The sequence below is a fragment of the Elaeis guineensis genome, chromosome 8 (assembly GCF_000442705.2).
Source record: "Elaeis guineensis isolate ETL-2024a chromosome 8, EG11, whole genome shotgun sequence".
In the NCBI taxonomy this organism is placed as follows: Eukaryota; Viridiplantae; Streptophyta; class Magnoliopsida; order Arecales; family Arecaceae; genus Elaeis; species Elaeis guineensis.
Window position 1 is genome coordinate 10,624,438 of NC_026000.2, and position 27,030 is coordinate 10,651,467.

The 27,030-nt window shown below is 37.7% G+C and overlaps 3 protein-coding genes across 4 annotated transcripts; 2 read left to right on the forward strand and 1 right to left on the reverse strand.

The window, feature by feature from the left end:
• The first annotated feature begins 274 nt into the window (after positions 1 to 274).
• Positions 275 to 14,092, forward strand: LOC105050312 (protease Do-like 9). Of its 2 annotated transcripts, XM_010930278.4 has the most exons (9): positions 277 to 1,157; positions 5,661 to 5,860; positions 6,061 to 6,241; positions 8,495 to 8,686; positions 10,379 to 10,611; positions 12,456 to 12,557; positions 12,697 to 12,747; positions 12,964 to 13,068; positions 13,634 to 14,092. In XM_010930278.4, the coding sequence occupies exons 1-9, from the start codon at positions 581 to 583 to the stop codon at positions 13,730 to 13,732; spliced, it is 1,740 nt and encodes a 579-aa protein (XP_010928580.1). In that variant the 5' UTR covers positions 277 to 580; the 3' UTR covers positions 13,733 to 14,092. The 2 variants fall into 2 exon arrangements, with proteins under 2 accessions (XP_073117928.1, XP_010928580.1); XM_073261827.1 differs by lacking the exon at positions 8,495 to 8,686 and having other exon boundaries at positions 275 to 1,157.
• Positions 14,093 to 17,903: 3,811 nt separating this feature from the next.
• Positions 17,904 to 23,899, forward strand: LOC105050311 (rac-like GTP-binding protein 3). Its single transcript, XM_010930276.4, has 8 exons — positions 17,904 to 18,356; positions 18,515 to 18,602; positions 18,712 to 18,821; positions 18,925 to 18,988; positions 20,817 to 20,881; positions 20,991 to 21,056; positions 21,247 to 21,350; positions 23,511 to 23,899. Exons 1-8 carry the CDS (start codon positions 18,252 to 18,254, stop codon positions 23,548 to 23,550), a joined length of 642 nt encoding a protein of 213 aa, XP_010928578.3. The 5' UTR covers positions 17,904 to 18,251; the 3' UTR covers positions 23,551 to 23,899.
• A 1,251-nt stretch (positions 23,900 to 25,150) lies between these two features.
• On the reverse strand, positions 25,151 to 26,084 carry LOC105050310 (MLP-like protein 423). Its single transcript, XM_010930274.3, has 2 exons — positions 25,848 to 26,084; positions 25,151 to 25,642 (listed from the first exon to the last, which is right to left on the reverse strand). Exons 1-2 carry the CDS (start codon positions 26,026 to 26,028, stop codon positions 25,371 to 25,373), a joined length of 453 nt encoding a protein of 150 aa, XP_010928576.1. The 5' UTR covers positions 26,029 to 26,084; the 3' UTR covers positions 25,151 to 25,370.
• Positions 26,085 to 27,030: the final 946 nt, after the last annotated feature.

Here is a 27,030-nt window from a genome sequence, read left to right on the forward strand (position 1 = left end):
CAACCAAATGTAACATATTTCTCTAATTGATCATAAATTTTTAAGAATTCATGCAAAAAATAAGTAAAAATGAAATCAAATGAAAGTTGCAGAACCTATAATAATAATAGATAACAGTAATAATAATAATTTATAATTACAAATATATTGTTAAATATGAATTCATGATTTGTATTTGTATATATTTTTAAATGTGCAATAGACATTCTTTATTTTTTTTTAAAAAAAGAAATAGATAAAAAGGACAAAGTTTTGGCTTTTTCATTGTCTGGCAAGAGATCGGCATGTCAAAACTCACAACGGAGAGAGAGGCGATGCGCGAGTTGATGCATCTGCAAAACCCAACCAAAGCTCGTTCAATTCACCCATCCCTCTTCGCTGGGCGCCCGCCCGTTTACGCTGCCAAAACGCGACCAGAGTCTACCCTATCGAGGAACGAAAAAGACACTAACCCTTTCTTGCCCAGTCTCCCCTTATTTCCTCCCTCCCTGATCCCATTTCTCCCATCTCCAAGTCCATTTCTCCTTCGACCCCTCCCATTAGGGTTTCTCCTCCCCCCAAGCAAACCCTAACCCCATCCATGGAGCAATCCAAGAGGAAGAGGGGCCGCAAGCCCAAGAAGCCCGTCGCCGAGACCATGGATCTCCAGAAGCCCAACACAGCCGCCTCCGCGCTCGACGAGGCTGAGGCCCCGGAGGAGCGCCCCAGCCCCCAGCGCGGCAGGGGCCGGCCACGCAAGGTCCAGCGCCAGGACACATCCAAGGATGTCGTCGCCGAGAAAGGTTCTTCGTCCCCTCTATGGCGGGGCTCCCAGGTGGTGGCGAGCAACGGGGATTACAGCGACCCTCTTACGCATAACCTAGCGACGGTGGCCGTGGATCCGCCCGCGCCGACGTGGGACCAGGTGGTGAAGGTGGTGCCCTCGATGGATGCTGTTGTCAAGGTTTTCTGCGTGCATACGGAGCCAAATTTTTCGCTTCCGTGGCAGCGAAAACGGCAGTATAGCTCGAGCAGCAGCGGGTTCATCATCAGCGGGAGACGGGTTCTGACCAATGCCCACTCGGTTGAGCACTACACCCAGGTCAAGCTCAAGAAGCGTGGGTCGGACACCAAGTACGTGGCGACTGTGCTGGCCATTGGGACCGAGTGTGATATTGGTAAAGATTTAATGTTGGATTTTCATTCATGACATTGTTTGGAGGCTTGATTTAGTTTCAAAGTTATCTTGAATTTTGAATTCTAGTCCTGCCATGTAACAGTAGCTAAAATACCTGCACTAAGATCGCACTTGGAGCTTCTTTTTTCTTTTTTCTCACAGGAGAGTGAACACTTGCATAGAGGTGTATGTTTTGTAGTACAATTAATTAAAAAGCCCATTTTGGTTTGTTGGAAAATAATCAGCTGTTCAGGTGATTTTTCAGGTACATGATTGTAACAATTTTAGCAATCTGTAATTTGGTGATTTTTTCTTAGTGATTTGATGGATAAGACTTGTAGCTAATGAAAAATTAGATGACCTTGATGGGGTGGGTGATCCACTTTGAACCACATAGGTACTTGGTATAGGAGGCTAGCATTGAATCCATGTATTAGTGGTGAATTCAGTAGAAATCAGTTCTAACATATCACCTAGTTGTTATGACCATGGTCACCGGCAAAGTTTAATTTTAATGATATCCATTAGATTTCTTGGATGTTGCATATTATTTGCCTTGGAGAACGAGAGTGATACTTTTGCAAAGTCACACAGCGATTTGCCTACATCTCTAGATGATGGTGGTGAACATGACAATGGTTATGAAAGGGGCTATGGGGCTATGGGGCACTTACAGTGCCACCTTGCGATTGAATCTTGCTTTTTAAGTTGGTCATACAAAAGAAGCAAGTGCAGTAACATGTCTCAGAATGTAAACAAAGAATTCTTTGGATTGGTTAATACGGGATTCTAGTTTATATTGGTAAGATGGTGACATGTCTCATGATGTAAACAAAGAAATATTTGGATTGGGCCCGGACGTTCGGGTTTGGCGGTCTTCGTGCACTTCTAAGGCTATTTCCAGAGAGCTCTATGAGATTTACAGAGGTGAGCCGAGGAGGACGATGGATGGTGCGTGGATCTGGAGGCTCCGGATTCATCCTAGGGTGTGCCTTTTTCTTTGGAAGATTGCTTGGCGTTGGCTACCTACCAGAGCTTTGCTGAGTGCCAGAGGGATGGACATTCCGACTGCATGCCGTTGCTGCGAGTTAGAAGTTGAGACCTTGGAGTATACGCTTTTTTAGTGCCTCAGAGCGTGGCAGGTGTGACAGCTGGCTACCTCCCCCATTCTGGATACTTTTTGTGGAGCAGCCTACCCAGGCTTTTTCAGAGGATCTGAGATGGAGCACGGAGTCTGAGGCTACTAGACTTGTTGCCACTAGAACATCTTATATTGCTTGTCATATCTGGCTTGCTCGGAATGTTAGTGTCTTTGAGGAAACTTGACAGTTGACAAGGGTGGTTTTTGAGAGGGCTATGACCCAAGCTGTGGAGATTATGGATGCTGTGCCTTCTGATTTGACCTTCAGGACTCGGGACACCTAGAACTCCCTTTCTTCTCCTAGAGTGCGTAGGAGAGTCTTCCTTTCCTGGAAGCCCCTACCCCCGTCATTTTTGAAGGTCAATTTTGATGGTAGTGTGGCCGATAGGAGAGGTGTCGGCTTTGTGATCCGTGGTCCCGACTCTCGGTTCATCGTGGCTGGAGGTGTTCAGCTTGTGGATACTATGGTGCCCACTGCAGAGTTGAGGGCGGCTTAGGAAGGCATCGTCTGTGCGAGGATGATTCTTGAGGCCGACCAGTTGGTTGTGGAGGGGGGCTCACTGACAGTTGTGGCTTGGATGCAAGGGCCTCATGATCGCACTGCTACTTGTAACCTCCTAGTGTGTGATATCTAGTGTCTGATGCGGGGATGTCTCTCTTACGACATTCGGCATACCTATCGCGAGGCGAATAGTGCGGCGGACTGGGTGGTCTTGTTTGTTGCGTAGCATTCTGGTGGAGTCTGGAGTGAAGTCTCCCTTTTGTTGATGTGCTTTTGGGACATTCTCTTTTCTGATTTCTTGGGTTGTACTCATATGAGAGTAGTATGAAGTGACCGTCTTACCAAAAAAAAAAAAAAGAAGAAGAAATATTTGGATTGATTAACGTGGGAATGTGTACTTTATATGTTAAGTTCTGGAGTTTTGGCTGAAATATATTGATTTTGGTTAGAACAACGCCAAAACTGAACCCCAAAATTCATTTTGGCTATTTTTCAGAAATTTGACCAAAAACCCATCATTTTTAAGCTTTAGTTTGGTGCATATTGGATCATTTCTTAATTTATATAAATACATTAGCTACATAATGTTAATCTTTTGGTCCTTTTTAAACACTTATTTATAGTTAAGAAAGATGCTTACTCACATTTGACAAATATGATGTCTAGGACCTATTTGTTGCTTGAGTAAGTTATCTGTGGGATCGATATAATAATATAGGTGGCCATGAGAGGAAGGTAAGCAATATGGGGAATGAGAATTACTATTGCTGGGCCAAGTAAGGGATGGGAGAATCCTTAAAAGCAGGGATGCTGTAAATAACCTTAAAAGCATATACATAATCCCAACTTGTTCATGATATCATGCTTGGTGGCTTCCCTAGATGTGATGCCCCTTTTTGGGTAAGATCGAGCAGTTTTATCCATGGAATAGCTTGTGTAGGCATCCAAACAGACACTAAGAAGTATTCAATTAAAATTGAATTTGGATTTTTTTTTGCCGCATTTTAGAAAATCAGAAGCACCTGGAAGTTGGCTATTAGAAAATTTATAGAAAAGTAGCCTTTCCCAGATTTAGACAACTTTTTTGGGTTTTGAGAGAGGTTTTAAAGGCAGAGAAGAGGAATGTGTATGTTATAGATCCCCTGGAATAGTGTATTCACAAGATGTAGCTAGATGTTTGCTCATATAAGAAGCATTTAGATGAGGCATATCTAATTTATTTTTATTTTCATATCGTGTGGATCATATTTGCAACCTAGTACTTGACAGGATCATGATCATTTTATTTAGTTGATGTTTATGTACAATATGAACTTGCATCTTACCTTTAAAGATTTTGTTAGGTGTTTAGATAATTAAATTGTTACCAAACGATTGACTATGGCATAATTTTTTTCAATAATTTTATTGGTGTTTTAAAGATTCTTACAAAAATATTTAATCACAAGCTTTCAGCTTGTATATACTATACATAAAACCAAATACTACGAATTGTACAATATACTTTAAATATGTGTGGCATCTTTCCTTTCCTATTTTATTTTTTCTAGGATTCTTTATTTTTGCATAATTTTTTTGATGAAACTCTGATAGTGATAAACAAAACTAAGATAACATCTAATAATTTCTAAACTCGGTGTTAGATCTAGAAAGTACAAAACTGGACAGCTGCTCAAACTTGAATCCTTCTTTGAGAGTCATGTTGGCATAACCTATAGGTGGACTACTGCAAATAATGATTTTATGAATGGCAAAATCTCTAAATTTCACTGAAGTTGACCTTAAGCCCTCAATCATTGAGCACTTCACTGTTGATCTAGTTATTAAAGGTTGATTAAGAAATCAAACTTCTTCTTGCATTCACATTGCTTGGAACTGAGTTGTTGTGGCTCTTGGTTCTAAACAACACATTCATAAGCTCTTAATTTAACTGCTACTGCTTTCTCAGTTGTGACTATTTGTTGTGAAGATCTTGTTCATAAGCTTTTTATTTGTGCTGCTGCTTTCTCTTCATTATGCATTGGTCTTTTATGTTTTACCAAGTCCCCTGCTTGTCAAACACAGTTTTCACCAATCAGATTAGCCTGTTAACCATGTCTCTTTCTAACTAAATAAATAATGGTTTATGCTGCCATCACTCCAGTAAAACATTGAATTTCTAACTAGCTAACTGGAATAATGTGACTAGACATGCCTAGAAGTATATCTGTTTTAACTCAGAAATTCTGCCAAATTAAAACAACTCTGCCTCTCCAAGAATTACTTTTAAGCTTGACGATGCTTGATTCATATTCATGGTGTATGTTTAATAGGCATGTCTACTATATTATTTTTGGATTTTACTTCAAAAACAATGCTTGGTGCAATTATGAGGCATCCATCCTATTACATATGTTTGCATGTAGAAGCAAGAAATGCATGTCTTACCATGTGTACAGATATTGCTTCCATTAGCAGTTTTAGACATACGGAAATTTGAATGGATTATTTAGTGGAAAGAGCAAATCAAACAGGAGTTGGGTTGTAAACCTATGAAGTAACCTTAAATATAGCTTTGGCAATGTGGATTTACTCAAACAATTGTAAACATGTAACCCATTGATTTCAAAATTTGTTCTTTTATTGTGCTCTCACCAAAAAATTATTTTAATAACTGACTAGTGAAATGGTTGAATGAACCATGCCATCTGATGGCGCCAGCATTCTATGTGCACTTTCCAGTACATGCATGTGACTGTATAATAGTCCATAAGAAACCATCAGATCAGATCAGCTCTGTAATCATTTTTTTTTTCTATCATGTGGGCTCCACGTTTATCAGCTTCAGATTGTAACTGCTCACTTATGATTTTTTGCCCCAGCCATGTTGACTGTTAGTGATGATGAATTTTGGGCGGGTGTTTCTCCTGTGGAGTTTGGTTCTCTACCTGCACTCCAGGATGCTGTTACTGTTGTTGGTTACCCAATTGGAGGAGACACAATTTCTGTGACAAGTGGCGTTGTGTCACGAATAGAGATACTATCATATGTCCATGGCTCCACAGAGCTCTTAGGCCTGCAGGTTTGGAAACTAAAATCAATCCTCCCCTCATGTTCCGTCAATCAAGTTTGTTTACATTATGAGTGGAATGTCTTACTGTACTTTCCCCTCTTAGTCTGATATACAATGTGAAATTTCTCCTGCATGACTACTATCTTTGCTGTCTTGACTCTTGAGCTTGTCTTTGTATCACTGTATCTAATATAGTTTTGTATTGACAGATAGATGCGGCGATAAACTCAGGCAATTCTGGTGGACCTGCTTTTAATGATAAGGGCAAATGTGTGGGTATTGCATTTCAGTCCCTGAAACATGAAGATGTAGAAAATATAGGCTATGTGATACCAACACCTGTTATTTTGCACTTTATTCATGATTATGAGAAGTCAGGAGAATATACAGGTAAATGCTGCAACTGTGGAAATTTTCAGCCATTCTTCATGCGCATTTTTCTTGTGCTGGATGTAGTCGATATATTGGGTTGCATATTGATGTATCAGCTGCATATGTGTATCTTGCATGTTCATAAAATGCTTGTGTTATTACTTATTAGTCTTTATATCTGATTTTACTATATATTGGCTATCATTCTCTTCAATGATTTATTAGTACTGCTGTACTATTTGAACCTTTGGAAACTTGCACACATCCAGCCCAGATAGTATGAAATCTCTAGAAGTTGTCCTCCCATGCTTGTAAGGGCTCCAAAAACATGCACTGAGAGATTAAATCATCCATTGCTGATGAGTGCTGTCATATGTGGCTGTCTTCGTGGCATTGAGTCCTCCAAGCAGTGCATCCTTGTAGATCAGTGCTTCAAGAAAAGTGCGGACATCTGATTCCTTTTTAGGGCCACATTCCCATATCATTTTTGCTAGAAAGTTTAAGATCATATTTTGTAGGGGTGTTGGAGATTTATGAGATTCTTGCCACGGCGCTTAAGAATATGGCATTGGTTGGAGCAGTTTTCTTTTTTGACTTGGAATGGAGATTATTATTGTGCTTGTCTAGTTACCCTATCTATAAGATGTATGTGAAGAAAACCTAGATTTGTAGTCATCTTTTTGAGGCTTAAAACTAAAGCCTCTTGGACTTTTCTACCCTTTATAGTGTATCTGCCTGGATAATGCCATATGCAAACTCAATTGGATTCTTATGCTTAATTTGAGAATTCTTGTTCGCCGTTCTTGAGTGAGAGTTACTGAGAAATATCATGACCGTGGCATCCTCATTCGGCATTCATTTCCCAGTATATCAATGTTCTTATGTTACCTAAGGACATGATCATTTCTGGCATTGATGCTGTCACTTTCTACGTGGCAGCATCTCTAACACATGCTTGCAAAGGCATCCGACTCCTTTTATACATCCTTGGTCACCAGTTGCATTCTTATCAAGATTAAGTTGCTGCATATGCCTTTCACTTGGACATATGCATTCACTGACAATTTGATGGAGCTTCTTTGAAGTTCTGACGCTTTGGTTGTGCCCTGCAAGTTCGTACTTGTTATTGTTGGTGGATTTTCTTTCCTACTTGACCATCTCATCTTAAATTAATTGTGGTGATTGTAGATAGCTAATGTGTCGGGGTTTCTTGCATAGTTCAAATTGCAATTCTTCTGCATACTCTGCTAGCTGATCCTGGGCCTCTATGATTCTGAACTGAGCTGGTAAGTTAACAAGTCGACACATGGCTGCTAGCTTCTTATATTTCTTGGAGGTCACAATATCAGATGTAAAGATTATTAGTTAAATGAGAAAATATCTGACTAACGTTAGTTCCATAAGCTGAAGAAAATAAAACAAGAGGGAGAGCTAGTCAAGTCTTTCTCCTACAGCAAATTTTCAAAGTGAAAATTCACAAACTAGCAAAAACATGGGGATACACCTTATAAAAATAAAATAATAAATTTTAGTTATGTTCTGTTCAATATATAAAAAAAACCCATGAAAGAGGTCAAGCAGCTGCTTATCTTCTATATGATCATGAGGCCGCATATCTGTTTAATGCCCCCTTTTTGAAACAAACTTGCATCGATGCTTTAGATTCACCTTTGTTCTGCCTGTTCGACTTCATTGCTCTCTCCAGTGGGGTTCTTCTCTTTGATCTTCCTACTTGTATGTTCTTTGATGATAGAAGTGCCACTCAAATACTTAATTGCTCTGTTTTTCATGAGTCTATGAATTGCATTTAGATTGATTAGTAGTTTCTTTTTGGCTTTTGCTACTTCTGTCCTCATACCTGATCACTTCTTGATGTCTGGTCTACTGAGAAATGAGCAATATATTTGCCTCTTTAGGTAGAACTACATACCTTCAGTTATCTGGTTTGCTAACTTTAAATACATCTACTTAATATGTTCATGTATACTATACACATTATAATATAAGGTACTAGGCCTATCACATTTGTATCCTATGTTGTTGTTCCCTTGAATGGATTATTTTTTTTAATCTTCATAAACATTTATGTCTATCTTCGTTCAATATTTCTTAGTTTGTATTTACAACTTGACATGAGGATGAAAATGTGTCACTTTGTTCCAACACCTGCACCAGACATCCAAGCTTTTTCTTTCCCCTCACTGTCTTTTATATCAACTGGAGTTCTCAGCAGACTTTCATTTTGATTGCATGATTTTACTCCTATCGCAGGATTCCCTATACTTGGGATTGAGTGGCAGAAAATGGAAAATCCTGATCTGCGGAAAGCATTGGGAATGTCACCTGACCAGAAGGGTGTGCGTGTTAGGAGAGTAGAGCCTACTGCACCAGAATCTGACTTTCTTAAACCATCTGATATTATCCTCAGCTTTGATGGTGTCGATATTGCTAATGATGGAACTGGTAATCACAGCATTGTGTCACTATTAAAATTTTATTTAAGTTCGAAGAAAAGCTTTGAACTTTATATTTAATGATTTTTCCTACTTAGAAGGTGAGTCTTGATGCAATAGTAAGGTTGCTCCATTGTGATACGGAGGTCATGGGTTTGAAACATAGAGACAACCCCTCTGCACATGGGTGTAAGGCTGTGTACATCACCCTCCTCAAATCCTGCAATGGTGGGAACTTTTGTGCGCTAGCTGCCTTTTTTAATGATTTTTTGATTTGCTCCCAACATGGAAACCTATGGTCTTTGACATGATATATTCTTCATGTAATGGTTGCAAGGATTAACTCCTTGCTCCTTTCTCTGAATATTATCAGTTGCCAGCTAATACGTGATGGCAACTTATAATTGTGCCCCTTTTTAGTGTCTATTAGTGGTATTGGTGGCGGTGGCATGTTATTGCACTTAATAAAAATTTTCTATCTGAATAGTGTAAAAGAAAGGGATTTTATACTGCAATTTTTTTTTCCACTTATTATCTCTCAATCTCTCTGTTTATCCTCTTGTGAGTGCAGACATGTAAGTATGCATGTATATGCATTTATGCGTATGTCCAGATTACTTAGAACCCTGAGGACTGCATCAGTTGGAAAAGAATTGTTAGTTTGTCACACTTTACTGATTTAAATTATCAAATCAGTCTCAGTAGTATGTTGACTGTAATTATTGCAGCTGTCAAGTCTTGACTTGCATTGTATCTATATTCCATAATCCATATTAAAACAAGGGACTGATAAAATGCTCTCCATTTCAATCCTCTCATGTTGATCTGAAATGTTATCTAGATTCATGGGGGTCACAAATTGTTCAAAAAGTAGTCCATTACTCGTTCATTTTAGATTCTGTGGTGGTTGACAGACTTTAGAGATGGGGAAGTTGCTCCCTGGGGCTTGTGTAATAAGATAGGCAGAGAGTAATTGAAAGTCAATAAATGAGTTGGTTAATTCAAAAATGTAACCTTGTCTTTTTTCTGCTTTCAACTTGATCTAGGGCTTACTTTTAGCTGCATCTGTTATAAATATATTTGAATTTTCCATCAAGTGCCATGTTGAAATACACAAAGCCCATGGACCAATCTGTTGAAAGTATGGTCTATCTTCCCTGTTCCAAAATCAAGTAGCCTTTGTCATTTTCATTGACGTGCTACATTTGTGATCGCTCTTTTAAATGTAGATTTACAATATACATTCAATAAATATCCTCTTTATTGAGAACCAAATAGTTTGGCGTTTTACCTTCCTCTGTTCCAACAATGTTTTATGTGCAAGTTTCCTTTGTTTGTGGGAAAAATTTTCGTTGACTGCATTAGTGAGTAATTTTAGTCTATGCTCTATTAGCCTTTCTGCATTGTTACATTTTCATTAGATATAAGCCTCAATTTTTTTTTTTTTTTAAGGCAATTCGCCCATCATCTGTTACCTTTCACCCAATGTGTGTGCATCACAGTTTCCCTTTTTTTAAATAATCATGATGCATCTTGTATTCTTAATTAACAAAACACTTGCGTACAACTCTGAGCTTTTATTTTGGGTCTATGCATGCAAATTAATCTCTAAATGTAAAGGATAATGATAGAGAGGCTCCTCTCACAAACTATCTAACTCTTACCTATATTTGTACTTACGGGTTTTTGTTGTCATCTTTAGTTCCTTTCAGGCATGGAGAACGCATTGGGTTTAGTTACCTTGTTTCTCAGAAGTACACTGGGGAGAATGCCATGGTTAAAGTTTTACGTGAAAAGAAAGTTTATGAGTTTAACGTAAAACTTGCAACTCACAAGAGGCTTGTTCCCGCTCACATCAAGGGGAAGCCTCCGTCATATTACATAATTGCAGGTCTTGTCTTCGCTGCAATATCTGTTCCATATCTTCGCTCAGAGGTACACATTTAACTCTAGAAATATAGCTTCTTCCATATTGTTACATTTTTCACGAACAAAAAAATGAGTGGAATAAATATATATATTGTCTCTCAATGCAAGGTTGCTTATATTATCATACGTTCTGCCAAACATATATGGTTGCTTATATTTCAAAAACTAATCTTTTTTCTAAAAAAAAAAGATTTCAAGGGGGGTGTGTGTATTCAAATTATGTGCTGGTATAGTTTCAATAACTGTATTCCTTTCTTTCCAAATTGTATTTAACAATGTTAAAGTATTATTTAGATAACACTAAGGTGGCATTTGGCATGGGGTGATGACTGCAAGATCAAAGATGACGTGGGTTGAGGTGATGAGATCACCATGTTTGGTTGCACCCTAATGGTCCTAGATGGCAGCGATCTCAAATTACCCCCACTAAAATCACTGCTCAACCTAATGATGTTAAACCTATCCTTGAGGATAGGCTTCCAAGACCACTCCAGGGTAGGGATGTTGAGCTGAAATTTGGGGACAAAAATGTCTTTTAGTTTGGTTGGAATTTTTTTCTCCAAAAATGCCAATCTTTGGAAAAAGATTCTTCTAGTTGGGAAGGGTTCGATTATCCCTTAAAAGAAGTTTTAATTGAAGGTTCGATAATCCCCTAGAGTTATTTTGATAGGTTTTGATTAATTTTTGGTCTTGTTGAATTGTTTTGGAATGATAAGTTTTGATAATTTGGTTTATGTTCATGTGTATTTTCCTATGATTTATTCGAGAATGTTGTTCAATAGTCGCAAAATATATGGAATATATTAGGGGTAGTTTTGTAACTTTTGTTATTATATGGTTAGTGGTCTTATATTCTCATGGCTTACTGAATAGGTTAATCATAGGTACCTGGGGATCTTCAATCACTGGAACATAGCATACGAAACACAGAGATCTTAGATCATCGAAAATCAGATTACCTTGGGATGAGGATCATAGGTGATCTAAGATTATCATAGTGATCCTACTTGGGTCACCAAATGCTACCAGACTTGCGACCAAACAGAGAGTTTAATCTAGCAGTTCAGCTGTTGCATCTTTTAACCCTCTTTTCAAATTTCAACTGCAATTTCAGAAACGTGTGTAGTTTCTAGTTATGTACATCAGCTTGACCATATGCATTGTTTGTCCATTTATTATTTATAACATGTAATAAGTTTCCCAAAGAACTAAAATAACATGTGCCACTACTGCTCCTGTTGTTCGCTTCTTTCAGCCCCAGTATTATTCGGATGTTCATTGTGTTGATGGTAATACATCTGAGTTAAATGTTGATGGCAAAATGTCAAAATCTGGTAAATTTTTGGGAGTACATCAAAATATGTGATATTTGAAATACTTCTAAAAAAAGAAAAATTGTTCATTGAAAGTCATCAGAAGTTTAATGTTATTTTTCCACCATTTCAACAGGGAAAAAAATTATAAGAAGTTGAAAAATGATGGAAGAATTTCTAGTAAACTGGAGAGTATTATTAGTAGGATTGGACATAATGAATGCTCATCTTACGTACTACCATGGGGTTGAGAAATTATGTAGTGATTTCATGTAGAACTTCTATGTGCTATCTTGTATTGTTTTCATGCCTAGACACTTGCAACACATGCATTGTTTATCTTTTGGCAATTCTTGACAGCGACTTTGGTTTCATGTAGCAGTTTTATGCATTATCATGTATTGGGCTTATTCCTAGATGCATGCAACACATGCATAGGTTATCTTGTATCACTGCTTTACAGTGACATCTTCAATGAATTAGATGTTCCCAAAATGCAGCCTTCTGCTGTACTTACTAAAATTTATTATTCTTCAGTATGGAAAGGATTATGAATATGATGCACCTGTAAAATTGTTGGACAAACATTTACATGCAATGGCGCAAGCACATGATGAGCAACTTGTGGTGATCTCCCAGGTTTATAGCTTCTTTCTATGCTATTTATTTTCCTCAGCAAAGTCTAGTTCACTCTTGTGCAATTTATATTCAAATATACATTATTTTCTTGCTATGATAGCTTAGTACCTAAATCCCGCTGTCCTGTTGAACTTTACAGGTGCTTGTGGCAGATATTAATATTGGTTATGAAGATATTGTCAACACTCAGGTGATAATTTTTTAGAGAACAGAAACTGACATTAGTATATACTTTTTGAGTTCTTGAGGTTGGCTTAGTGGTGTGTGAGTGCATTTTTGAAAAAAAAAAATATTGAAGAGATCTTTTCTCTAGCCAAACTTCATCTTGATTAATGGTTTTGCATATATCGGTTGTTGTTCTAAGATTTTAGTTGTAAGCTCCTGACTTATATGGCCATATTTACAGGTGCTTTCTTTCAATGGTAAACCAGTCAAGAATCTGAAAAGCTTGGCATCCATGGTAGAGAACTGTGATGAGGAATTTTTGCAGTTTGATTTAGAGTACCAGCAGGTCTCTCTCTCTATTCCCCGCCCCCCCCCCCCCCTCCCTCCCCCAACACCCAAAAAAAAGAAAAAGAAAAAAAATCTGTGTTTGTGTTCATGCACGTGCACTGTTGCACATGTGAGTAAGCACTTAAGGCTCCTAGCCCTTGTGTTAGCTGTCTGGTGCTGCTCGGAAGATCACCATCAGCCACCACCTCTCTTTTTTTCCCTGCAATCACTTTGCCATGGCACTAATTATTTAATGAGGAATTTGGTGGATATATAAAGAGGACTCAATTAAATGAATTCGGTTCACATGTTCCCTACCATATAAAGAGGACTCAATTAAATGAATTCAGTTCACATGTTCCCTACCATATCATTTCTTGTGGAGTTGTGGTGGTCCTGTAGGATGGTGAAAAGCTGGAAGCTTTTCGTGGCAATGGGAAAAAAGAATGTTGATTTGTTTCCTATGTTTTATGTGACTGGTCTTGGAGCCTTTCTTGTCAAAGAAAGCACAAACCAAAGTATTGTTATAATATTGGTATCTGTTGGGATAATGAACACTAACAATCTTTTGTTTCCACTGACAGATTGTAGTCCTCAAGACGAGGACTGCAAAGGCTGCCACGAAGGACATCCTCCTCACACATTGTATACCTTCGGCAATGTCCGGTGATTTGAAGACATGAAGAGGAAGCACAATGGAGATGAAAGCATTATGCAGGCTTTTGCAGGTTTCTTTTGGAAGAAGTCCCAAGTAAGCTAAGCTATCGGTTGGTAAGATGATAGAAAAGAAGTTTCATATTTCTCAGATATCAGGGGCTTGCTGTCTATTATTTGCATGCCTCTACTTATAGTGTAGCTATATTATTCTTGACATGTTTTCTTATGTCATGCCAAGTTACTCCTTGCAGTCTAGACACTGCTGGGTACTATGAGAAGTGAATTATCTCGATAGGGATTTTTTGTCTGATCCCAAGAGATGAAGATAAAGTGAGACTGGAGTTTCATGGAATGTTAAAGTTATTTATTTTGTTTTAAACTTTTAATTCTCGTGCCTGTTGGCCATGGTTTATTTATAAGGTCACATAGAAGATGTGTGGATTATGCATCTATGCCTGAACTGCATCCATGAATGATTCACGTGCCAGGATCTCCCGCACAGGAAGACCTTCCAAGGGATCCAGTTTCCCTGAGCTGGGTTATTACCCTTCATTTTTGCTTTCCCGGAGCTGGGTGTTATTACCCTTCATTTTTGCGTGGCTCATGTGGTGGTTGACTTTCGTGTGAGATGCTATGCGTTGCACTTGGGCCTATGCATGCCCAGTGCTCTCATCTCCAAATTTGCTACTAGTATCAAACACCCAGCTGCTTGTTATTTGACTGGAGTCACCTATATAATTTCACTTGGATTTTGTTTACCATAAGCAGTTGTGCCTGTGCTTCGGAGTTTCATCCAAGCAAATATGAAACATGTTGCCACTTTCGACTTGTTCCATGAAATGAGAAGTCGCGGTACCCATTTCCTCTTAAATATGGCCGAAAGATGCTTTTGACCGTTAGAAGATGAAGATTGAAGAAGACTCGGTGGGAGGGGGAGAATCCAGAATAGGGAAAATATGTCTCAGGGTTGGATTGTGGTCGTAGTTGTATCCTTCGCGCGAAAAAACGGATTCGCCTTCCATCGGGCGAATCCACCGTTGGATCTGCAGGTCGAGGAGAAGGTGGGGTGTGAGAGAGTGAGAGAAGAAGGAGCGGTGCCAGCTAGAGGTTCGATTTCAACATGTATATTAGGTTGTTTTATCAAAAATAATAATAATAATAATTATTATATATATATTAGATTGTGTCTGATGCATCATTGAAAGGTACTGTAGATTGTCTTCAAGATAGATTATCATCGTTAAATTATCAGTAATGTTGATTACTGTGTTTAGTATACGCATATAATATTACAATAAAATTATTAAAAATTTTAATTGATATATTTGGTATAAGAATCAGATTATCGATAATATAAAATTTAATTTTTAAAATATTTTTAATAAATTTTTTTGATATTTTTTTTAATATTAATTGATGAATAAGTACTTCCATCAATCATAAAGAAGTTGACTATCGATAGGTTACAATGCTGTGTTGGATCTTCCTTTTATCGATCTAGATCCTAAACTTCTTTTTCGGATTTGGCATCAGAAAAGATGTCGGTGGTGGTGATGAGCGGGGAGGGGGGGGGGGGGGAAGAGAAGATGAAGGTGGTGGATCATGTGAGCATAGTGGACTAATGGATGAGTGCATGTTGGGAAATATTGTGCGGATGTAGGAGTGATATGCGGGATGGTGGGTGTGCGAGCTTTGTGGGGAGGCGGTGGAGGATGCATCACCTCTGGATCAAAAAAGGGTGGCCATGGGGGTGGTAGTGACGAGTGTGGAGCTGTGGGGAGGGGCAATGGGATGAGGGTGGAATCGCGGATTTTATATGATTTTTTTGAGGGATAATTTTATCCAATTTTTTTTTACAATATTGTTAAAGATGTAATAATCTGGATAATCACCCATTTTCAAGACTATCCAGATTGCCAAGACAATCTAGATTGCTATTCAAAAAATATATCAAATATGATAATCCGATGGGCCCACTTTAAATTACCAGCAATCTGGATAGATTGTCAACTATCAAACTCAACCTTAAAAAAATAAATAAAATAAAAAATAATATATTATTTATAATATATAATAAATTAAATATATAAATATAAATTGTATTATTAGGTTATGCTGACTTTGCACACATCAAAAAATGATTTTAACATGCTAGTTTAATTATTTATGAGGATATTAAAAACTGTTTGATATATAACCAAAAAATTATGAACCAGAGATCCCCTAAATTTAGATGGCATCGTATACAGTAGATTTGAATATCCTTTATTTTGTAATTTTGTCAAATGCGAAATTCTTTGCACACCACTTGTGGTATAGAAAATTCGATGTAGAGTGCACCATCTCATCTCGTCTAATTAGATTAAGTAGCGATCGCTTTCCACCACGTATTTAATATTCATAGTTTTATTTTTTTTCATTTAAAATTTTGAATAACGAAAATATTTTTTTCTTTTTGAAAAAATTATGACACCGATATTATAATATCCTATGTTGAAATTATAACTTCCTTCACAGAATGTCATAATTTTTATCGGATGTTATAATTTTAATAGAAATATTTTCGTTATTTAAAAATTTCATAAATTTTTCAATGAAAAAATATCTCTCACTTTTTATGACATCCTATGAAAAAATTATGACATCTTGTGCAATCAGAAAGTCATAATTTTAATACAGAATGTCGTAATATTGGTACATAATGTAATAATTTTTTTAAAAGAAGAGGAGTATTTTCGTCATTCAAAATTTTAAATGAAAAAGTATAACTACGAGTAATAAAAATGTGCGTTAGAAAAAGATGGCTTCGGAGTACAATCGGATGAGATGGTGCGCTTCACATCAAATTTTTTACACCACGGGCGGTGTGCAAGAATTACGCATTATCAAATACGACCATTTGGAAAGAGAATAGGGCATACAACCAAGGCTCCTCCATGCTGGGGTTTCTTGAGTGCTCAGTTTCTATCTTCATCGGCCTGCTTTCCAAGTGAATTTTTGATGGCATTGGGTTCTCACGACCCCCTTATCACCGCACTTGTTTCGGCTATCCCTTTGTTTTGAAGCGATAATCTGGATATTCTTCCTGCCCTAAAAAAAGCAGTCCTCGCAACATGAACCATATCCAAGTACTCGTAAGTTTCTTGGTGGTAATTTATCCTTGTTGTCTATTGGCAACCTTTCCTCTAGGTTAATGATTCTGTTCACGAATAGCATCAGTACGCTTCCTGATGATTTTAGTGCAGGAACGGATCTCTGCAGATCTCAGGGCCGGCCCTGGGGCAGATCAAACTGGGCGACCGCCCCAGGCCCCAGGCCTAGATCTTGTATTGATGTTCCAATAGGGTGCAAGGATGGCTTTCTACAATATTATAACAAAAAAAATAATTAAATAGGTTAATGATGGGTTTTATATACTGCTTAATGAATATATCTATAGAAAATTATTGCATGTAGATTAATTTTTCAATGATAATTAATATTTAAAGTATGTTAATTTTTAATAGAGAAGGTCCCATTTTTTATTTAGTCCTAGGTCTAAAAAATATCAGGACCAGCTCTGGCAGACCTGCTTTTGCCATTTGGAGCGAAGTCGGTCAATTCAATGATGTCTACGCTCTTAGCTAAGTATCTTATGTTCGTCCACTATTTATAGGGACTCCATTTTTTTGGCGGGTGGGTGGGTGGGGATAAGGGGGATGATGCCAGACACACTAGGCATCATATTTTACTAGGACCTACATGAATGGAGACGATAATTACCACTAAGTGTCACTATGACGTCTTAAATTGGCTCATTGATTTATTATTGCGATAGAAGAAAGCTCACATAACATGGCCTCGGCCTAAAGGCCAAGCAATTTGTGTGGTTCGAACACTTACAAGACTCACTTAGCTCATAAATGGTGACGTTTGAACTGCGCATAACTACACGATCTGCACTAAGAGTGGCCTCCTGGAGTTGCGCAAATTAGAACTAAGATGGCAGAATTAGACGCGTATGATTTGCAGCAACACAGGAAATTAAGCCCTCGAGTTTGAAACTTTTTAACTCCCTCGAGGCGTGCGGTAACTTGGCCATCAACGTCACTACGTGCGCTAGTCCTTCGAGAACGTGGCAGGCGCGGATACACTAAGCCAGCGACTAATCCGTTTGCTATTACCTGTCCATATACCACTTGCACTCTCTCTCTCTCTTGTCCACTCCCTCTCAGGCGCCAAGGCCAATGCAAGCGACGGCCAAACAGAAACGAGGACTCTCCTCCTCGTCTTTGGACTCACTGGTCCAGGGAAGAGCAGGGAGGTGCATAAGACACAGAGAGAACCCCATCTCTATATCTCTATGGGCAGCAAAAAAAAAAATAAAGCTATGGGCTGGGAGAATCATGTGCGTCTAACATCCCCTCGTCCCCTTTCCAAAAGCGGCTCGGCCCCTCTCTGTTTCCTTCTTTCGCATTCCTTTTCCCTTTCTCCTCCCCTTCCATTTTTTCTTCTTCTCCTCTTCACTCCTCCTTCCTCTTCTCTTCTTGGGTTTAAGCAAAGAAGATGGCGTCCGGCGCTCCCCGGTTCATCAAATGCGTGACGGTTGGCGATGGTGCTGTCGGGAAGACCTGCATGCTTATCTGCTACACCAGCAACAAGTTCCCGACCGTAATCTTCTCTCTTTTTCCTCCCTCTTCGAAGGAAGAAATCTTTTCTTGGTTTTGGTCCCTCTTCTGCTTTCTCTCTCAAAAAAATAGTTTTTTTTTTTTTTTTTTTTTGATTGGATTTCTCTCACCTGTTCGGCTTCTGTTTTTGATCTTTCCTAGGACTACATTCCGACGGTGTTCGATAACTTCAGCGCCAATGTCGTTGTTGATGGAACCACCGTGAATTTAGGCCTCTGGGACACTGCTGGTAAAGATTTTCTTTCGCAAATTCTGTTTCCGTTTTTTGTTGCTTGATTGTCGGACGGAAATGTCGAATTGAGCGAATCTTGATTTCATTGGAATTGAATTTTTGATAGGGCAAGAGGATTACAATAGATTGAGGCCGTTGAGCTATCGAGGGGCGGATGTTTTTGTGCTGGCTTTCTCGCTGGTGAGCCGAGCGAGCTATGAAAATGTTCTGAAGAAGGTGCCCATAAGATCATGGATTTGTGGTTGTCGTTTTGTATTTGTTTAATCTCAAAGTTGGCTAAAATATCGAGGCTTTTGGTTGTTTTTGTTATGATTTTTAGTGGATACCCGAGCTTCAGCATTATGCACCGGGAGTCCCCGTGGTGCTGGTCGGCACCAAATTGGGTAAAGTGAAATTGGAAAAAAAGCATCCATTCATGTGCCTTACTGCAGTCAATTTGATAGTTTTCCATGCCTCCCCAGCTATTATTCAGTGTTGACTCTGTAACTAATTTAATGTCTTTCAACTGTGCTGGCTTCCAGAAAGAACATTTATGGTTCCACATTAACTGATACAATCCATATTATTGTTATTGTTATTATTATTATTATCCCTTTGATACTAGTGATGCATCTGAGCTCCTTTGGCCAGGAAGTACATTCATATGTATGAAGAGTACACTACATTGTTAAAGAAAGAAAACAAATTGTCAGTACTATTTTCTTCAGCTTCATAATTGGAAAGTTTTTAGTCCCAGTTTGTGTTCTGTTTAATAAAAAATAATTGACGGGATATGCTAGGACTATTTCCACATTGTGGTGATTGCTTAGTAATATGCTATTGCCATTTCTTCTTTTCATTTAGAACTTTCTGAGGAGCTAAGCTCTGAATCGTGTAAGGACATTATGTGATTGAATCTGTGCAAATAGTTAGCCTCATTTCATATCTGATTAATTGAATATATACTCTTATGTGAAAAAGGTTCGACATAGAAATTCCATAGTTGACACGTGGATAGAAGGCATCCAATTGAATCAGACTCATTAATGACATGCATGTGATTTACTTCGATGCTTATAGAACTTGGGTCTGGTTTGCGAAACTTGCTTCTTAGCTTGAAGCATGACAACAACTTAAACTTATCATTTTGCCTGCATTTACATTTCTGTTTGCAAATTATTCCTTTTCCCTTCACCTATGCATAACCTTTTTCTGTGCATTTGATTCGTTTTGTATTTTAAAGTAAATGTCATCACAAAGTAAATGTCATCATGTAAGATGCCAAAACAAGATCTTGTGCTCCTGTTGCTTATGATTACCAAAAAAATTGTTCAATGCTCTTGGGTTGGGAAGGAGCTTCATCTTTTGGTGGTTGATTATAACCATCCTTTGATAGAAAATGATAACCATCATTTTAGATAATTATTCTATGCTAGCTACAAATAGGCTTTGCTGTCTCCAAATTTCCTCTAGACCAGGAAAAAGTCTAGAAGATGAAAGGAAATGGTAAGATTCGATATTGTGGAGTTGCACTATCTTCAATACAGATTAGAAATATAAAGCCAAATTGACAAATTGCTCCCAACTAATAAACAAAACTAGTGTTGAATCACTAGGCAAAACATTTCTTGAGAAGTGCTGTAGGCAAGTCAGTTCACTTAGTTACTTGGAGATTAATTTGTTGTTGAATCACACCTCTCATGCATAAAATGACGTAGCAAATCCATTTCTTGCCCACATTTACCTCTGTCCCATCACATATCTAAGCTTTAATGGATGATATCTTTGAAGTCCAACAAAATTATTTTAACCATTTGGACGTGAAGATACAGCTCTACCATATCTTTTTATGATTAGGAGTTGAACTGATTAAGAATAAAGTGCTTGAAAAGTAATTGATGTGGTACGGTTTTGCTAGCAATTGTGAGAGAAGGCCTCGAAAAGGAGAGAGAGTTTTATACTTGTTTGCAAATGTTGAAAAAAAAAACTGAGAGAATGAGAATTCTTTCACAGTTTTTGCTTTGAAATGAGAAGCAGCCTTGTTAGGAGAAAATTGGATTGAATATGCTTGTTGAAAAGGAAGACCATGAAGAATAATCAAAAACAATGAAGAAAAAATGGAGATGGCTTATCATATCTGTGCTATCTATATACATGCTTACGATGCATTTACATTGGATTTCCTTTTATGACTATTTATTTAATTCAAGTTTGCATTAATATTGTCTGCAGATCTTCGTGAAGATAAATATTTCCTATCAGACCATCCTGGTATTATGCCTGTTACCACTGCTCAGGTATCATATCGACTTCATTGCGAGGCATGTGACTTAATATTACTTTAATCTTCTTTATCATACAAACATGAATAATTAGTATTTTAATGGTCATGCTTCTTGATGTCAGGGAGAGGAACTCCGAAAGCAAATAGGTGCTGCGTATTATATAGAGTGTAGCTCAAAAACACAACAGGTGATTCTTCATTTGTTTTCTTATAACTTTAGTCATCTGTTTCTTTCTTATTAAAATACTGAGGTTACAAATTTTACAAATTATAGAAACATAGCTTAGAATACAAAAGCAGATCAGATTTAGTAATCTCTGCCCATCAAATATGTTCTTATTCAACTGAGTAGTGTTAGATTTGTTTGTCAATTTGCAGAATGTCAAAGCAGTGTTTGATGCTGCCATCAAGGTAGTTATTCAGCCTCCAAAAAAACAGAAGGAGAAGAAGAAGAAAAAGCCACAGCGTGGATGTTCACTATTGTCAGTAACTGTGTTCCTTGTTCGTGAAAATGAATCATCTCAATCTTAAATTATATTCATATTGGTTATCTTACAAGATTGCTGCATATACTATCTAAATTAGATTGCATGATCTGTAATTAAGCAGGTATTGACTGTTGCTTTTAATTAGTAATAATTTTTATTATAATCTGACTTAGATTGCTAGTTTTGCTTATCGAGATTTTCTAAGTTTTTCACTGTGATTCATCCATTTGCTTCATGACCTTGTCAACATATCACACTCTTTCCTTTATCCTGACCTGAAATATAAATATCTATATACTCTCTCTCTATCTATCTATCTCATAGATTCTTGACTCAAAGAGAGTTTCTGCTTAAGTATTCATCATAGAATTGTCTGATAATTGATCTTCAAGATGAGTTGTTATGGTATTTTGGCTTTTGGGAGTTCTTAGAGCTACCTGCATCTTTTTTTCCCCGTACCCGTGACATTCTAGATTGCTGTAGTCATATTGCAAGTTAGAGTGTGTGTGTGTGTGTAGAGTAGAGTTACTATGTAAGTGGCCGCACAATAGACCTAGTAAGGCCGGTCTCGACCGGACGATCAATGGTCTAACCATAGATGATCCATGCTGTTAGATGTGATCTACTATTTACTGCTTACTATCAAAAAATTATATGATTTGGAGATTCTTAGCCTATCCATTGCCTATATATCTAGTGGTCAAAAATAAATCATTTAAAAAATATGAAACAATGTGTATCTTTTGACCACTAGATGCATAAACTAGGGATCTCCAAAATACGTCATTTTCTGACAATAAGCAGTTTAGAGAGTGTTTGTTGCTCTTCTCCCTAAAAAAACCATTAAAAAAATTGATGGTTAAAGAAGAATAAGTCAATCAGTGGAGATGTTTTAGCTGCTTATGGTAAAGATTTTATACCAAATAAGGAAACTAGTATCCTGGTATCACACACACACACATACACACACACACACACACATATACATATATATGCATGGAATATAGGGACTCATGGAAGTATCATTAAACCTCCTATTCATTGGCCGCTTAGGTGATCTACTTCTTTTTTTTTTTTTTTTCAGTAGAGCAGATGTATTATGTTAAGCTAAACATGAATAAATACATCTCCGAGAATCAGAAAATAAAATATCTAAAAACTGAACAGGAAGATCAACCATAGAGTCCCAAAGAATTGATCCTAAATGCTCCACCACAAAGGAAGCCATCAAGTCAGCAGCACTATTGGCCTCCTGAAAAACATGTGAAACTTCAAAAGTGACTGAAGATCTCAACATTCTCCAATAGTCCTGTAATAATGGATGCTGTCTCTTATCATCCAACTGTGGATTAGGGATGTGATCAACTTCTTTGCTGAGCTTACTCAGATACACCTAGGTTCTTTGAGAATTGTCACCTAGGAAAAATGCCTCCTTACTATCTTTTCCATCCAAGAAATCCCTGAAGAAATCTAGATATTTTTCTATGAGAAGAACCTAGATAAATCTCTTGTGATCTAATGGAGCAAATAGCATGATTTATTGAAGAAATTCCATAGACACCAGTCCATCACATTACCAAACTTGCTTGAAAAAAATTCAAGCTGACACTAGGTGAGGTTTTTTTATGGCTATGTTGGAGTTGATTAAGGAGTCCAATGTGCGAAACTCAGGTCAGGAAGTTGTTTGTCTAATAATAATTTATATTTTTGATGTTAGATATATTGGCAGCCTTCGCAAAAACATTTTAACTTGAATTTTTCTATGATTATAATGAAAATTCATTTCCCATAGTGGCTTGCACAAATCCTAATTCGAATTCCTCAGAGATTGTGCTTCTTGTTTGTGTTAGATGATGCCCTTCTTTGGACTCTGTCTAGAGCCCTATGTGCGGCTGTCACTTTGAAAGCATGTTTGGTAAGATAAAACCTTGAGGACTTGGAAGCAGAATGAGAACTAGCACAACTCTTAATCAAGAGAGGTTTCAGGTTTCATCAGTCTCTGAAATGTTTATGTTTCATGATATGGCCATGCAGAATAGATTTCTAAGTTGCTTCCGGGATTCGATACTGATTTTGTGAGAATGAACATTGCAAAACCTTTTAAGTATCTTTCAAAGGATTTGCATTGAAAAAAATTTCATGTTGTGACTGCAGGAATATCCTTTATGGGAGGAAGCTTATGTGCTTTAAATAAAAGCACGACCGGTATCACATTGTAGAGTTCCCTTGCAGAAAATGCTATGCTGACATCTGGCCCTCGAGTGCATTTGAGTTAATGGTTCCGTTCCTCTTGGAATCTGTGAAGTGACTGCCAGCTGTATCAGAAGTAAATGAATCAGTTTGTTCACAATGAAACAAGAAAATATATATGTTCTTTTGTGGACAGGAGATGTTTGTTCTTAATGCCATGTTCGTTCAGTATCAACTTTGTTTGAATCAAGAAGCTTAACCAAGGCAAATAAATGACTAGTGTGTTTTTTGAGTAATGGTCACATTGCAACTATAATGTAAAGATAAAGGGAATTAGCAAGAAGCCTTCTCTACTTGACCATGTGATGTACAAAACTGCTTCTTTGGTGCTTTGTTGCTGCTACGTGTTACGCTATCATGGATCTTTTGCTTAGAGAATTGGATGTGTACACTCAGGCTTGCTTTTGATGCACAAAGAAATAGAGGGACTAATTCATCTCCTTTGTGGTGGTAGGTGTCTCCTACATTAAATTTCTCCATGACGGTAATGTGCAAAAACCTTAAATAGCTTTCTTTTGTGAATCTGCTAGTTTAGCAGAACACATCTGTTAGTTTTTCAGGCACCTGCAGCGGCTAAACTTTAAGATGGCGGTAATCCTTCTTCTTCTTCTTCTTCTTCTTCTTTTTAATTTGGTAATTGTCGAGAAAAACTGTCTACAACTATTACTGTGCTTTCAAGGGAGGCTAGTATGCCTTCCTACAATAAACTAATTTGTTTTCTTCAATGAACCTAGCTTGTAAGCGACGTATGCCACTCTACATGGAGAGTTTCGAGGTCTCATTATCTCCACCATATTGGATTGTTGCTTTGCAATTTGCATCTCCATCATCTGCACTAGAGAATTCATGTGATACAGGAACGGCTTGTGGAATTCTTCACAATTTCTGTGAGGCCACTCAGTGTGTAATGGATATTGTTGATATCCTGGATGATTAGAGGTGGAGTGCAGCCACCATTTGATCAAGGGTGCCGTAGCTTTGTGCCCAATTTTCTCTGAAATTACTTTGCTATGGCTCTTTAAAGTAAAGATTTTTTTTTAAAAAAAAAAATAACTTTTCATTCTCTGAAATTACTGAGATTTTAATTTTAAAGTAATTTTTCATTCTCCACTTTGAAGACTAACCCTTGCTTACTGACCTCCCTCAGTAAGATCATAGTTTAGTTACATTGAATAGGTGTACCTGATGATCACAAGGTGCAGAGCATATCTTTCATGCGAAGCGAGAGAATGATTGATGTTTTTTCACAATACAGACTATTGGATGGCACACTGTATAGATCTCAAAGCATTCCAATCATCCATCTGCCCAGCTCTTGAAGTGACCATCCAATGGTGGATTTGTGCCCAGCTCTTGAAGTGACCATCCAATGGTGGATTTGTGTGAAGGAAGGTGAATCCGTCTTTGGTGCAAAAAATACAAACCCAAACAATGATAACAACCTGAAACTTACCTGTGCCCTATCATATCATGTCATCATGTGTCAGACCATCACCAGCATTGCATTTTAGGCTATCCCTTGCTTACAGTTGCGGGAATCAAGATTTTGCTCGGCAGGAATCCAAAGTTTGGTTGCTGATATTTAATAAGAAAAAAGCGACAGATAATTCATTGATGTTAACCGTATAGAGAGAAGCACGGCTACCACCAACTACCCATAAGCTACAAGAGCGTTCAACAAGTCATGGTATCATAAAGACGTCCCAACTACGTTCACTCTTTTTCCAACACAGCCAACACATCAAATAGCTAAACTCGGACATTTCAGTTCTGGAGGAGGTAAGCGTCCAAGTCTTTGAAGGTCTGAGCTGCTGTCTCCTGGATGATGTCCGGCTGAGGGAACTCTTCATTTACTTTCTCGTACTCAAGGCACCACTTCACCAGTCCACCTTCACCCTTTGGAACCACTTGAAGAGATGCCTTGAAGGGTTTGTAGAAGCTCACTAGCTCCCCATCTATCACGCTATATGAGACCTGCTTGTTTGCATCGTCTGCCACCTCGATCCTCTCCTTGGAGAACGTGAGAATTGGAAACCCTGCCAAAACCCACACATGATGTCAGACCAATTAACTTGCAAGCCTAATTTCATCTATGTGTCAGTGTTATGAATCAAAGATGATCTCTTAAAATCCGAGCAACTCTTGTTCATAGAATTGAAAGAAAAATTTTAATTTGGTGCCTAATGAAAAGGCCTGGAAGATGGAATAAAATTCATGGTTTAGGATCTCTAGTGATGCTACCTTCAGTATATTTCAGAAGCCTGATGGAGCCGGCACTCTTTCCATCACCCTCGACGATCTCGATGCTCTTGTACTGCTCAGGGAAGATCTTGGGGAAGAGATCTGTGGAGTCCCTTAAAGCTCCCCAAAACTTGTCTGCAGAAGACTTCACCTCCACTTCCATCTCAGCCTTGGAGGCCATCAATGACACTGCTCTCTATTGCACAACTTGATAGAAATGCTTGATGGCATGAATCCTAAACGAGGTGACCTTGCGTATATAGTGTTCGTTTACATGCAACTCCCAACTACCTGCATTCGCCATTAAAGTGGTTTCTTAATGGCCATCTAATCCAGGCTATATTATTTATTTCCTGTCGATGCGACATGTCAAATTTCTAGCTGGGGGAAGAACGGAGTTAAATAATTTGGATACTGAGTTATCCAAAAAGAACAGATCCTCTGCGGTACTCAAAAAATATCATAAATAGTATATATATATTTAGACATCTATTAAAAAAAAAGACAGTTACGTGATGTTTATCTAAACTATTTAAATATTTTTAAAATTTATCTAATTTTTTTTAATATTTTAATTTATGCACACGCAGCCACCTATCTTTTATGATACTTTTTAAGTACCGCAGAAGATCCATTCCTTATCCAAACTGAAGACTTTAGCAAACTGTAAGCAAGAGGTTGAGTCTCTAGAACAAAAATCATATGGGGCAGGCACTATAAAAGATCATATGGGACGAGCTTCATAATGTATCACGTATTTTTTAATACTAATCTATAAATTTAAAAGTCAATAATTTTTTTTATTGATGGAGTTATTAGTCTCATGATTAAAATATTCTCTTTCTTCCTCATTTTCGGCATATAGCAATATATAGTATAAGATTATATAATACACATTAAATATATAACTAGGTGATACATACTGTAAGTTTTTTTGATACACATCCAGTAACGATCTAATACACATCTACAGCTAAATGGATACATAATTTATCATTCATCAGTACATAGTATATGACTAGTTGATACACATCTAGCAAAATATTCATCCAACATCCCAATACACATCTCTAGATAAAGCGATATATTATTTTCAAAATATAGCATTTTTAGTACACAGTGTATGAGAAAATGATACACACTAGATAGCTTATTAATACACACTATAAGATTTTTTGATATA

Bases quoted from the DNA above. Each gene is read 5' to 3' on its own strand.
- LOC105050312 (XM_010930278.4), top strand. From the start codon at position 581: ATGGAGCAATCCAAGAGGAAGAGGGGCCGCAAGCCCAAGAAGCCCGTC. The intron at 10,612-12,455 runs GTACACATTTAA...ATTATTCTTCAG, and splicing joins TTCCATATCTTCGCTCAGAG to TATGGAAAGGATTATGAATA. The intron at 12,748-12,963 runs GTGATAATTTTT...CCATATTTACAG, and splicing joins AAGATATTGTCAACACTCAG to GTGCTTTCTTTCAATGGTAA.
- LOC105050311 (XM_010930276.4), top strand. From the start codon at position 18,252: ATGGCGTCCGGCGCTCCCCGGTTCATCAAATGCGTGACGGTTGGCGAT. The intron at 20,882-20,990 runs GTATCATATCGA...TCTTGATGTCAG, and splicing joins TGCCTGTTACCACTGCTCAG to GGAGAGGAACTCCGAAAGCA. The intron at 21,057-21,246 runs GTGATTCTTCAT...GTCAATTTGCAG, and splicing joins GTAGCTCAAAAACACAACAG to AATGTCAAAGCAGTGTTTGA.
- LOC105050310 (XM_010930274.3), bottom strand. From the start codon at position 26,028: ATGGCCTCCAAGGCTGAGATGGAAGTGGAGGTGAAGTCTTCTGCAGAC. The intron at 25,643-25,847 runs GTAGCATCACTA...GGGTTTTGGCAG, and splicing joins GCTTCTGAAATATACTGAAG to GGTTTCCAATTCTCACGTTC.